Source organism: Mustelus asterias, chromosome 24 (assembly GCF_964213995.1).
Source record: "Mustelus asterias chromosome 24, sMusAst1.hap1.1, whole genome shotgun sequence".
Lineage (NCBI taxonomy): Eukaryota > Metazoa > Chordata > Chondrichthyes > Carcharhiniformes > Triakidae > Mustelus > Mustelus asterias.
The window spans coordinates 10,656,340-10,669,946 of NC_135824.1; the positions used below are offsets into that span (position 1 = coordinate 10,656,340).

Below are 13,607 nucleotides of genomic sequence, written 5' to 3' on the forward strand. Positions count from 1 at the left end.
CCTGGCTTGGGTCATTGTCTGTGTAGACTTTGCACGTCCTCCCCATGTCTGTGTGGGTTTCCTCCGGGTGCTCCGGTTTCCCCCCACAGTCCAAAGATGTGCGGGGTCAGGTGCTGTAGACATGCTAAATTGCCCCTTAGTGTCCCGGGATGTGTAGGTTAGAGGGATTAGCAGGATAAATATGTGGGGTTACAGGGATAAGGCTTAGATGGTATTGTTGTCAGTGCAAACTCGATGGGCTGAATGGCCTCCTTCTGCACTGTAGGGTTTTTATGATTCTATCCAGAAGCTAGCAGTGTATCGTCGTTATAGAGGGGGAATGTATCCTGTGAAAAGTGAAGAGGATTCATCCTCGCCAATGTCCCAATAGATAAAAGATGTGGAGACTGGGTACTTTGATCAACAACAACAACTTGCTTTGATATTACACCCTTAATGGAGCAAATATATCCCCAAAATCAAATAGGTGCTACTGAGCTGCATAACGAGGTATTAGCACAGGTCTTGATCAAAGAGGTTGGTTTTAAGAAGGTTAATGAAGGAGGGAGAGGAGGAGATTAGATGGATTGGTCATTCTAAATTCCCCCTTAGTGTCAGGGGCATTAGCAGAGTAAATACATGGGGTAACTGGGATAGGGTCTTGGTGGGATGGTTGCCGGTGTAGTCTCGATGGGCCAAATGGCCTCCTTCTGCACTGTAGGGATTCTCTGATTCTATGACAGGTTTGAGAGAGAATTCCAAAGTCTAGGCAGCTGAATGCATGGATGCCAGTTGTTGAGCGATGAAAATTGGGGATGTGCAAGAGGAAGAACACAGAGATCCCAGAAGGTAGTAGGACTGAAGGAGGTTACAGAGAGGGAGAGAGAGAGGATAACAACCACAGGGGGATTAGAAAGCAAAGAGGGTCATTTTAAAATGAAGGTGTTACCAGGCCAGGAGCTAATGTAGGTCATCCTCTGATGGGCGAACGGGACTTGGTATAAGTCGGCTGTGAGATCACACATGACTTTAAACTGTTATTTGGAGCCAGGTCTCAGTCAGAAGACCAGCATGCCAGATGCTTCCAAGCACAGACAGTGAACTGGTTGCAGCCCCTGTGTCGGCTGCTGCCAAAATCATAACGGCAGAACCACACTTGTACCATGTACAATTTGACAAAAAAAATATGAAGCAGTTCCATCTTCTTATATGTTTGGAAAACTCTAACTCAGACAAACGGAATTTGAAAGGAAAGCCACAACAGTCCGAATTGTGCCTCAAGTTTAATTCAATACGCACAAAGATTTATTTAAACTGTCTGCAAAAATGTGAGGGAGGGTCAAACTAGCTATTAACAAGCACAAACTGTGTCATTTGTGTGGTTGTGTCTATGACAATCAGATGTTTTTCAATGTGATTGATAGTTGGTTGGGATTATATTCTCTGGAGTTTCGGAGAGTGAGAGGGGATCTCACAGAAATTATAAAATTCTAACAGGGTTAGACAGGGTAGATTTCAGAAAGAATGCCCCTTCGGTGGGAGAATCCAGAACTAGAGGTCATAGCTTGAGGATAAGGGGTAAACCTTTTAGAACTGAGGTGAGGAGAAATTTCTTCACCCAGAGGGTGGTGAATGTGTGGAATTCACTACCACAGAAAGTAGTTGAGGCCAATATGTTGACTGATTTCAAGAAGAAATTAGATAATAGCTCTTGGGACTAAAGGAACCATGGGATATGGAGGGAAAGGTGGGATCAGGATATTGAATTCGATGATCAGCCATGATCAAAATGAATGGCGGAGCAGGCTTGAAGGGCTGAATGGCCTCCTCCTGCTTCTAGTTTCTACGTTACTCTAATTTAGTGAGTCTTTGGAAATATTTAAGGGGATGTAGCTGTTGAATTGGACAGTCAGTTTGGAACTGCTAAAGAGGTTCAGTTTTAGCTTATCACAGCTTTTGCAGTAGTTGGAATTACAAAACTACTTGTCTGGAAATAAGCTGTAAAGAATAGTCAACATTTTGTCTTTCAAGGAAGTAGATATTATAGTACTGGCTTTTAGTTGCTTGTTCATCTTTTGTCAAATAAATGTGTTTAATAATTTTAATCTAAAATGAAGTCAACTGCTTAACAAGAAAGACAAGAGAAATCCTGTGGAGGCATTCTGGTATCGAAAATTATTCATGGACTCGTTTGTTTGTTACCCCTTCACACCGAATGTTTACCAATGGCTGGGGAAGATGGGCATTGGATTTTAAGAATTAGAGCGATTAAAACATAAAAACATGAAGGGAGGAAAATACCTAGGAGAGTACCCAGGTGGAACGAAGGCATTCATTGTGCCATGCCTGCACTACATAGAAACATAACCATAATGTTCGTTTGGAGAATCGGCGTGGACACATTGCACTGAATGGCCTCCTTCGGTGCTTGACAATTCTATGATAGGAAAAGGAGGAGGCCCTTCAGCCCATTTGGGCATTCAAAGGGATCATGGCTGATCTGTATCACAACTCCATCCACCTGACCTGGCTACCATCAGCGCATTGGCACTGTGACTTGTCCCACCGCGGACATACTCTCTTCCCCCTTCTTCCGTCGGGAAAAGAAGTCTGAGAACATGTACCAATCAACTCAAGAACAGCTTCTTCCCTGCTGCCATCAGACTTTTGAATGGACCTACCATATATTAAAACGATCATTCTCTACACCCTATCTCAGTGGCACAGTGGTTAGCATGGCTGCCTCACAGCGCCAGGAACCTGGGTTCGATTCCCGGCTTGAGTCACTGTCTGTGCAGCGTCTGCATGTTCTTCCCGTGTCTGCATGGGTTTCCTCCCACAGTCCAAAGATGTGCAGATTAGATGCATTGGCCATGCTAAATTCTCCCTCAGTGTACCCAAACAGGCACTGGAGTGTGGTGACAAGGGGATTTTCAGAGTAACTTCATTGCTGCGTTGATGTAAGCCAGCTTGTGACACTAGTAATTAAACTTACACCCTATCTGTGACAGCAACACTATATTCTGCACCCTCTCCTTTCCTTCTCCTCTATGTATGGTATGCTTTGTCTGTATGGCACGCAAGAAACAATACCTTTCACTGTATCCCTACACATGTAACAATAATAAATGAAATGTAATTCTGTATTTGCATCATCGCATAACTGTGACATGAGCACTGAATTTAGCACGTTGGGAGATGTCACAGTTGGAGTTGGAGTTGGAGATGGCTCCAGATTAACAAGCCACAGAAACATGGTTCCTGCTGCTGTCAGCTACACGGAAACCTCTAAAATTTCATTTTCTAGAAAGAACACAAAAAGTGAGGCTTGAATTTACATAATGGCATTCACATCTTCCATGGAATCCCAAGCCATATTGCAACATTTGAAATGCATTTGAAAATCTACAGAGACATGTGGAGGATTTATGTAGAATTACTATAGAATTCACAGCACAGAAACTGGTCACTAGACCCAACTGGTCCCTTCTGATGTTTACACTCCTCACTAACCTCCTCCCACCCTATTCAATTAAACCCACCTGAAATATCCTTTTGTTCCACTAGGCCCTCATGTACTTACCAAGCATCCCCTTAAATGCCTTTCAGTTCGGATACGTGGTTTAGACGCAGAATAAAGCTCCCTTAATGCTGCTCTGCCAAGCTGTGATACCATAGACAGGTGAGTAGAAGGAGGCCATTCAGCCCATCAAGTTTTCTCCGCCATTTAAGAAGAACTCGACTACCTTGCCCGCACGGAATCGACGCGGGCAAGAGTCTGACAATGGAAACCTCCGTTGACCTCAGGCAGAAATTTCCAGTCTAGCCCGAGCGAGGCCATAAAGTCCTGCCCAGAATCTCTACAGTGCAGAAGGAGGCCATTCGGCCCATCAAGGCCTGCACTGACACCAATCCCACCCAGGCCCTATTCCCAGAACCCCACATATTTACCCTACTAATCCCCCTGACACTAAGGGGCAATTTAGCATGGCCAATCAAGCTAACCCACACATCTTTGGAATGTGGGAGAAAACAGGAGCACCCAGGGGAAACCTTCGCAGACATGGGGAAAACGTGCAAACTCCACACAGATAGTGACCCGAGGCCGGAATTGAACCTGGGTCCCTGGCGCTGTGAGGCAGCAGTGCTAACCGCTGTCGCCCAATAACTTCCACGTTGGATTCACTGGTTACTATTCAACACTCACAACACCGAATTTGAATAAAGAGGGTACAGAATGGGTAAAGACTGCCTCAATTGATCTGCACACCCATTGGGTTAACTGCAAAACATAAAAGCAATGCAAAAACAGTGGAATGCAATGAACCTGTAGTTACCTCATGAGGGGCTCCCTACATGTGTTCAAGAAACCAACATCTGGTGCAGTATAAAGGGGGGGAAATAGTTTTAATGAAGTAATAAGTGATTCAGTATTTAAGTAACTATTAATATAATTTTCAGATGGAATTTCAATTATTCTATTTTCCTCCGAGTGTATACTCCGGTTTGGAGAATTTGTTTAACATGGCAATTAATTTATAGGGAAGTGTCTGAATAATATGAGGCGTACAGCCGAGCAGTCAGACCGACAAGATCTGAAATCTGTCCAGGAAAACTCCAGGCGTGTCGATTCCCCCCCTGACTCAGCTGTTTTGATCTTGCTGATTCCTCTCCTTCGAAATGCATTCGATTAAAATCGCGGAAAATTTGATTAATTCGCCCAAACGCTCTTTTAGGAATCGCGGGGAACCTGCATTTCTCTAATTAGTTCTGCAAAACAGAGAGAGAAGAGATGCCCCGACCCCGAGGCGGAGGGCATTAAAAACACCCAGGGTTGGATTTGCAAAGAAAAAATAAACAAACTGGAAAACGGATTCAAATTCTTTGCAAACTGATCCGCACCCAAAAAAGATAGAGAGTTGGGGGGCGGGGGAGGCAAACATGAATTTACCCACTGACATGTGTCAGGAATGTGACAATAAGGCAGCACTTTCCACTGCAACTGTGGGCAAAGGCAACTGAAGGTTGCTTAGGCTGACAGGGAAGACAAGACAAAAGCAGCTGACACATATCTGGGGGGCTGCTTTTTAACAAGTGGAGGGGGGGGGGGTTTAACAAAATGTTTTGACCCCCCCCCCCTCCCCATTCTTGACCACCCCGTAAGGTGTCGCTGTTTGTCTCTGAGAGGGACATAAATAGATACACTTCCCACTGAATGTATCATTCTGTTCCCACTGTACTCCCTGTCCTAAGATAGAAGGATGTGGAGATGCCGGCATTGGACTGGGGTGGGCACAATAAGAAGTCTCACAACACCAGGTTAAAGTCCAACGTGATTCCAAATAAATCTGTTGGGCTTTGACCCGTTGTTGTGAGACTTCTTGCTAAGATACAGGGAGGGTGGGAGAGGATAGAGTAAAGTTTATTTATTACTGTCACAAGTAAGACTTACATTAACACTGTAATGAAATTACTGTGAAAATCCTCCAGTCGCCACACTCCGGCACCTGTTCGGGTACACTGAGGGAGAATTTAGCACGGCCAATGCACCTAACCAGCACGTCTTTCGGATTGTGGGAGGAAACTGGAGCATCCAGAGGAAACCCATGCAGACACGGGGAGAACGTGCGACTCCGCACAGACAATGACCCAACCCGGGAATCGAACCCGGGACCCTGGCGTTGTGAGGCACCAGTGCTAACTACTTGGGATGGTGGAAGAGGGTATGGATGGTGGGAGAGGGTAAGGGTGGTAGGAAAGGATGGGGGTGGAGGGAGAAGATAGGGGTGGAGGGAGAGGGTAGGGATGGTGGTAGAGGGTAAGGGTGGTGGTCGAGGGTAGGGGTAGTGGGAGAGGAAAGGGGTAGCGGGAGAAGGTAATGGGTGGGAGAGGGTAGGGATGGCAGGAGAGGGTAGGGATGGGAGGAGAGGGTAGGGATGGCAGGAGAGGGTAGGGATGGCAGGAGAGGGTAGGGATGGCAGGAGAGGGTAGGGATGGCAGGAGAGGGTAGGGATGGCAGGAGAGGGTAGGGATGGCAGGAGAGGGTAGGGATGGCAGGAGAGGGTAGGGCTGGCAGGAGAGGGTAGGGGGTGGGAGAGGGTAGAGATGGTGGGAGAGGGTAGGGATGATCGGAGAGGGTAGGGATGGCAGGAGAGGGTAGGGATGGCAGGAGAGGGTAGGGGTGGGAGAGGGTAGGGATGGTGGGAGAGGGTAGGGGGTGGGAGAGGGTAGGGATGGCAGGAGAGGGTAAGGTTGGTGGGAGAGGGTAGGGGTAGTGGGAGAGTGTAGGGGGTGGGAGAGGGTAGGGATGGTGGGACAGGGTAGGGATGGTGGGAGAGGGTAGGGGTGGGAGAGGGTAGGGATGGTGGGAGAGGGTAGGGGGTGGGAGAGGGTAGGGATGGCAGGAGAGGGTAAGGTTGGTGGGAGAGGGTAGGGGTAGTGGGAGAGTGTAGGGGGTGGGAGAGGGTAGGGATGGTGGGACAGGGTAGGGATGGTGGGAGAGAGTGGGATGGTGGGAGAGGATGGAGGGGGGGTGGGAGAGGGTAGGGATGGCAGGAGAGGATAGGGGGTGGGAAAGGGTAGGGATGGTGGAAGGAGAGGGGGAGAATGAGAAAGAGCAGGGAGCGTTGGCAGAGCAATTACAATCGGATCACTCCAGCAATTATAACACACAGGCGGCAATCCAAACATAACCACCCCTTTAATATGCAACTAGCAAACCACAAATATTCCTTCCTAAACACAAACCAACCTGAGTGCCTTATTCTGATGTTGATAACTATACAACGTCCGGGGGCGATTTACAAATGTTACCATTGTGACAATCTCCCTAATAATCTAAAGTTTGCTGTGTGTGTGTTACACTCTTTTAAAAGACAAAATCACGCTTTAACGAGTGCAAACACTTGGAGCATGAAATAAAATGTAACATTTAATCGCCAAACCCCCCCCAGTCCCAACAAGTCCCTGCAAATGAAACAGTTTGTGTGTATCCGTTTGCCAACTGGGGGATTTGCAAGTCTCACATTCATTCAAATAAATTTCAAATTAGGCCACATCTCGATTCATAAAATTAAGATCACTTGTAAACCTGAGTTATTATTGCAGGGGGAGGGGACACCACCAAGGTAAAGGGGAGCGGGGAGAAACTGATAGAAAATGCAAGAGAGAGAACTAGACCCAGCGAGAAAAATAACACACAGATTAATCTAAAAACCGCGATCTTTAAAAAAAAGCTTTGAGATAATTACACACACACTGGTTGACAGATCAGTCTTAAATTCACGGGGAGATACCGAAACCTATCTGATCTGGGACAGCAGACAGAGATCAGAGCGGTTCTGTTATCAGTATTGCTCGGCTGCAGTATTTATAGCAATTAAAGCACGGTGCTAAATATTATTTGCAATGCTCCGGGTGATACTCAACTTGCAGTCCCGCTGCTCCTGTGCTTACCTTGGCTGCTGCATGTAACTGTTGTCCGAGGTGGGAGCGATGACAGCTCTAGCCTCTCTCGTCTTTGCTTCCAACACCACCCCCCCTTAGGCTGGGAAAAGGAAGCTGCGTTTATGAGATTGTTTTTCTGCTTGTGTGTTGATCCCCCTTTCAATTTTTTTCCGTGTGTGTGTGTTTGCTAAAAGGCTTGTTGCAGACGAGATCGTCCTGGCCAGAGGTGGCTTTGGGCTGAGGTGGGTGGGGGTTGATTTGCACACAGCCTGTGAGGCAGAAAGAGCACTGAAATATGCAGGAGAGCGATGGACACAGACTTTCAACAACATCCACGTGTTAAGAGCTTTGTTAAAATGCAGAGCGGGGAGTAAGAGAGAGAGAGAAACTGCAACACACGCACACTGGGAATGCAATTCATTTGATGCAAGATCACAATGTGTGTTTTGAATGGGGAGAAAGAAATAACAGCTTTACACACACAACATCTCATTCCAATACAGCCCTGGAATGACAGAACACAAATTAAATCAGTCAATGTGAAACAAAGTTCTCTCATGCAAAATAAAGTTCAACAAGACTTATTTGAGGGTTGATTCGTGCCATGGGAGTTAACAATATGTTTGCAATGAAAATAATATAATCGACCTATCGATGCCAACTTCAGAGTCAATAGGTCACATTAACTAATTAATTTTCCAAATGAAATCACTACGGGGGTTAAGGGACTGGTGTCTGCTCAGCCGGTTAGGACAGAATTGTGACATTTATTAATTGCATTTAATCCCTGATTTAATTGATGTGGGTCCGTGCTGGGGAGAGTGGCGACCCATTGGATTTCAGGGATAAGAGTGGAGAAGCGCTCAGCCCACAGGACAATTGCGTTTATATAGTGCCCATCACAACCTCTAGGCGCCCCAAGCGCTTTTTAACAGCCTAGTGATTTTGAAATGTGCTAAGCTTGGTGCCATTTATGTTGTTCGCATGTTGCACGCGAAATGCACAAAGTGTTTCCACAATGTTGGACGCAGATGTGTCCAAGATGCAGATCGTTGCCTCATCTATTCACGATCACAAAGCTGTGACAGCCTGGCTGAGTTTTTGTTGTTCCTTCCCAAGTTAATCATAACATTTAACATAACGGTCAGCTCTCTACATGTTGCTGTCCACTACCCTCTGTCCACTACCCTCTGTCTACTGCCCCTGTCCACGCCACTTACAAACAGTCCAGACTCACTTCACAGTAACTTCATTGCAGTATTAATGTAAGCCTATTTGTGACACTAATAAATAAACTTTAAAAATGGCATCTGGAAATAAATGTTGACGGGAATGTCTGGAACCTCAACAAGATCAGCACCACCGGGTAAAAGGAAGAAGTACGGTCTGCCGTAACAGGCTACAAGATGAAGAAGGCATGTAGAATCGCCGGCACCAATACACCCCTCCCTGATGAACTCAATGCATTCTGCGCCCGTTTTGAGCAAGAGGTCAGCGAGAGCGCGCTTTCCGCCCTGGAAGCCCTGGATGAACCAATAATTGAGGTCACCATCATCGATGTCAGATCAGCCTTCTCGAAGGTCAACCCACAGAAAGCGACTGGTCCAGATGGGGTACCTGGACGAGCACTCAGATTCTGCTTGGACCATCATTATGAAGTGCTTCGAAAGGTTAGTCATGGCACGAGTCAATTCCGGCCTCCAAGATTGCCTGGATCCACTACAGTTCACCTATTGCTGCAACAGATCCACAGCAGACGCCATCTCTCTAGCCCTACACTCAATCATGAAACACCTGGATATCAAAGACACCTATGTCAGACTGCTATCTATTGACTACAGCTCAGCCTTCAACACCATTATTCATACAAAACTCATCTCCAAACTCCGTGGCCTGGGCCTCGGCACCTCTCTCTGTGACTGGATTCTAGACTTCCTAACCCACAGGTTGCAATCAGTAAGGATAGGCAACAACACCTCCTCCACGATCATCCTCAACACTGGTGCCCCACAAGGCTGTGTTCTCAGCCTCTTACTATGCTCCTTATACACCGCTGACTGTGTGGCCAAATTCCCCTCCAACTCGATTTTCAAGTTTGCAGATGACACCATCATAGTGGGTCGGATCTCAAAGAATGAGACAGAGTACAGGAAAGAGATAGAGAATCTGATGAACTGGTGTGACAACAATAATCTCTCCTTCAATGTCAACAAAATGAAGGAGATATCATCGACTTCAGGAAACGTAGTGGAGGACATGCCCCAGTCTACATCAATGGGGATGAAGTGGAAATGGTCAAGAGCTTCAAGTTTCTAGGTGACCAGATCACCAATACGCTGTCCTGGTCCCTCCATGCCGACGCTATTGTTAAGAAAGCCCACCAACGCCTTTACTTTCTCAGGAGGCTAAGGAAATTCGGCATGTCCACTTTTACAGATACACCATTGAAAGTGTCCTTTCAGGTTTTATCACTGCTCTGTCCAAGACAACAAGAAACTACAAAGGGTCATGAACAAAACCCAGTCCATCATGCAAACCAGCCTCTCATCCATTGACTCTGTCCACACTTTCTGCTGCTGCAGAAAAGCAGCCAGCATAATAAAGGACCCCACACACCCCGGACATTCCCTCTTCCAAGATACAAAAGTCTGAGGTCACGTATCAACTGACTCAAGAACATCTTCTTCCCTGCTGCCATCAGACTTTTGAATGGACCTACCTCGCATTAAGTTGATCTTTCTCTACACGCTAGTTATGACTGTAACTCTACATTCTGCACTCTCTCGTTTCCTTCTCTATGAATGGTATGTTTTGTGTAGTGCACAAGAAGCAATACTTTTCACTGTATGCTAATACATGTGTCAATAATAAATCAAATCACAAGAGTTAAACTTTATTATTTATTAGTGACAAGTAAGGCTTACATTAACATTGCAATGAAGTTACTGTGAAATTCCCCTCGTCACCACAGTCTGGTGCCTGTTCGAGTCAATGTGCCTAACCTGCACATCTTTCAGAATGTGGGAGGAAACCGGAGCTCCCGGAGGAAACCCACACAGACATGGGGAGAACATGCAAACTTGGGTCACAGACAGTGACCCAAGTCGGGAATTGAACCAGGCTCCCTGGTGCTGTGAGGTAGCAATGCTAAACACTGTGCTACCGTGCCGATGATTCCTGTTCCTGGTCACTATCTCGTGTCTGTCACTATCTCATGTCGGTCACTATCTCTTGTCAGTCACTATCTCATGTCAGTCACTATCTCGTGTCAGTCACTATCTCATGTCAGTCACTATCTCGTGTCGGTCACTATCTCGTGTCAGTCACTGTCTCGTGTCAGTCACTATCTCGTGTCAGTCACTATCTCGTGTCAGTCACTATCTCATGTCAGTCACTATCTCGTGTCGGTCACTGTCTCGTGTCGGTCACTATCTCATGTCAGTCACTATCTCGTGTCAGTCACTGTCTCGTGTTGGTCACTATCTCGTGTCGGTCACTATCTCGTGTTGGTCACTACCTCGTGTCAGTCACTATCTCGTGTCGGTCACTATCTCGTGTCAGTCACTATCTCATGTCAGTCACTATCTCGTGTCGGTCACTGTCTCGTGACGGTCACTATCTCATGTTGGTCACTATCTCGTGTTGGTCACTATCTCATGTCAGTCACTATCTCGTGTCGGTCACTATCTCGTGTCAGTCACTATCTCGTGTCAGTCACTATCTCGTGTCGGTCACTATCTCGTGTCAGTCACTATCTCGTGTCAGTCACTATCTCGTGTCGGTCACTATCTCGTGTCGGTCACTATCTCGTGTCAGTCACTATCTCGTGTCAGTCACTATCTCGTGTCGGTCACTATCTCGTGTCGGTCACTATCTCGTGTCAGTCACTGTCTCGTGTCGGTCACTATCTCATGTCAGTCACTATCTCGTGTCAGTCACTATCTCGTGTCGGTCACTATCTCGTGTCAGTCACTATCTCGTGTCGGTCACTATCTCATGTCGGTCACTATCTCGTGTCGGTCACTATCTCGTGTCGGTCACTATCTCGTGTCAGTCACTATCTCGTGTCAGTCACTATCTCATGTCGGTCACTATCTCCTGTCGGTCACTATCTCGTGTCAGTCACTATCTCGTGTCGGTCACTATCTCGTGTCGGTCACTATCTCGTGTCAGTCACTGTCTCGTGTCGGTCACTATCTCGTGTCGGTCACTATCTCGTGTCGGTCACTGTCTCGTGTCGGTCACTATCTCGTGTCGGTCACTATCTCGTGTCGGTCACTATCTCGTGTCAGTCACTATCTCGTGTCGGTCACTATCTCGTGTCGGTCACTATCACATGTCGGTCACTATCTCGTGTCGGTCACTATCTCGTGTCGGTCACTATCTCGTGTCGGTCACTGTCTCGTGTCGGTCACTATCTCGTGTCAGTCACTATCTCGTGTCGGTCACTGTCTCGTGTCGGTCACTATCTCGTGTCGGTCACTATCTCGTGTCGGTCACTATCTCGTGTCGGTCACTATCTCGTGTCGGTCACTATCTCGTGTCAGTCACTATCTCGTGTCAGTCACTGTCTCGTGTCGGTCACTATCTCATGTCGGTCACTATCTCGTGTCAGTCACTATCTCGTGTCAGTCACTATCTCGTGTCGGTCACTATCTCGTGTCAGTCACTATCTCGTGTCAGTCACTGTCTCGTGTCGGTCACTATCTCATGTCAGTCACTATCTCGTGTCGGTCACTGTCTCGTGTCGGTCACTATCTCGTGTCGGTCACTATCTCGTGTCGGTCACTATCTCGTGTCGGTCACTGTCTCGTGTCGGTCACTATCTCGTGTCGGTCACTGTCTCGTGTCGGTCACTATCTCGTGTCAGTCACTATCTCGTGTCGGTCACTGTCTCGTGTCGGTCACTATCTCGTGTCGGTCACTATCTCGTGTCGGTCACTATCTCGTGTCGGTCACTATCTCGTGTCGGTCACTATCTCGTGTCGGTCACTATCTCGTGTCAGTCACTATCTCGTGTCAGTCACTGTCTCGTGTCGGTCACTATCTCATGTCGGTCACTATCTCGTGTCGGTCACTATCTCGTGTCAGTCACTATCTCGTGTCGGTCACTATCTCGTGTCGGTCACTATCTCGTGTCAGTCACTATCTCGTGTCGGTCACTATCTCGTGTCAGTCACTATCTCGTGTCGGTCACTATCTCGTGTCAGTCACTATCTCGTGTCAGTCACTATCTCGTGTCGGTCACTGTCTCGTGTCGGTCACTATCTCATGTCGGTCACTATCTCGTGTCAGTCACTATCTCGTGTCGGTCACTATCTCGTGTCGGTCACTATCTCGTGTCGGTCACTATCTCGTGTCAGTCACTATCTCGTGTCGGTCACTATCTCGTGTCAGTCACTATCTCATGTCAGTCTCTATCTCGTGTCAGTCACTGTCTCGTGTTGGTCACTATCTCATGTCAGTCACTATCTCGTGTCGGTCACTATCTCGTGTCAGTCACTATCTCGTGTCAGTCACTATCTCGTGTCGGTCACTATCTCGTGTCGGTCACTATCTCATGTCAGTCACTATCTCGTGTCAGTCACTATCTCGTGTCAGTCACTATCTCGTGTCGGTCACTATCTCGTGTCGGTCACTATCTCGTGTCAGTCACTATCTCGTGTCAGTCACTATCTCGTGTCAGTCACTATCTCATGTCGGTCACTATCTCGTGTCGGTCACTACCTCGTGTCAGTCACTATCTCATGTCAGTCACTATCTCGTGTCAGTCACTATCTCGTGTCAGTCACTATCTCGTGTCGGTCACTATCTCGTGTCAGTCACTATCTCGTGTCAGTCACTATCTCGTGTCAGTCACTATCTCGTGTCAGTCACTATCTCGTGTCAGTCACTGTCTCGTGTTGGTCACTATCTCGTGTTGGTCACTATCTCGTGTCAGTCACTATCTCGTGTCAGTCACTATCTCGTGTCAGTCACTATCTCGTGCCGGTCATTATCTCGTGTCAGTCACTATCTCGTGCCGGTCATTATCTCGTGTCAGTCACTATTTTGTGATGCTTTGCTGGAAAGTGCAAGTGTGAGAGGCATCAGGATAAAGCTTGCATGTGATGCTTCACACTTAAGGAAGATCTATTTTGGTGAGTTGGTAAGCTGGGGTTTAAGTTAAAATTTAAGGAAAA

At 47.1% G+C, this 13,607-nt stretch overlaps 1 protein-coding gene across 1 annotated transcript in view; it reads right to left on the reverse strand.

The window, feature by feature from the left end:
- rgma (repulsive guidance molecule BMP co-receptor a) overlaps nt 1-7,594 on the reverse strand; it is a 46,392-nt gene extending 38,798 nt beyond the window's left edge. The window contains exon 1 of the mRNA XM_078241291.1: nt 7,435-7,594. Coding sequence (XP_078097417.1) covers nt 7,435-7,448 — 14 coding nt within the window. The 5' untranslated portion in view covers nt 7,449-7,594. The remainder of the gene's footprint in view (nt 1-7,434) is intronic.
- Between the last annotated feature and the right edge of the window lie 6,013 nt (nt 7,595-13,607).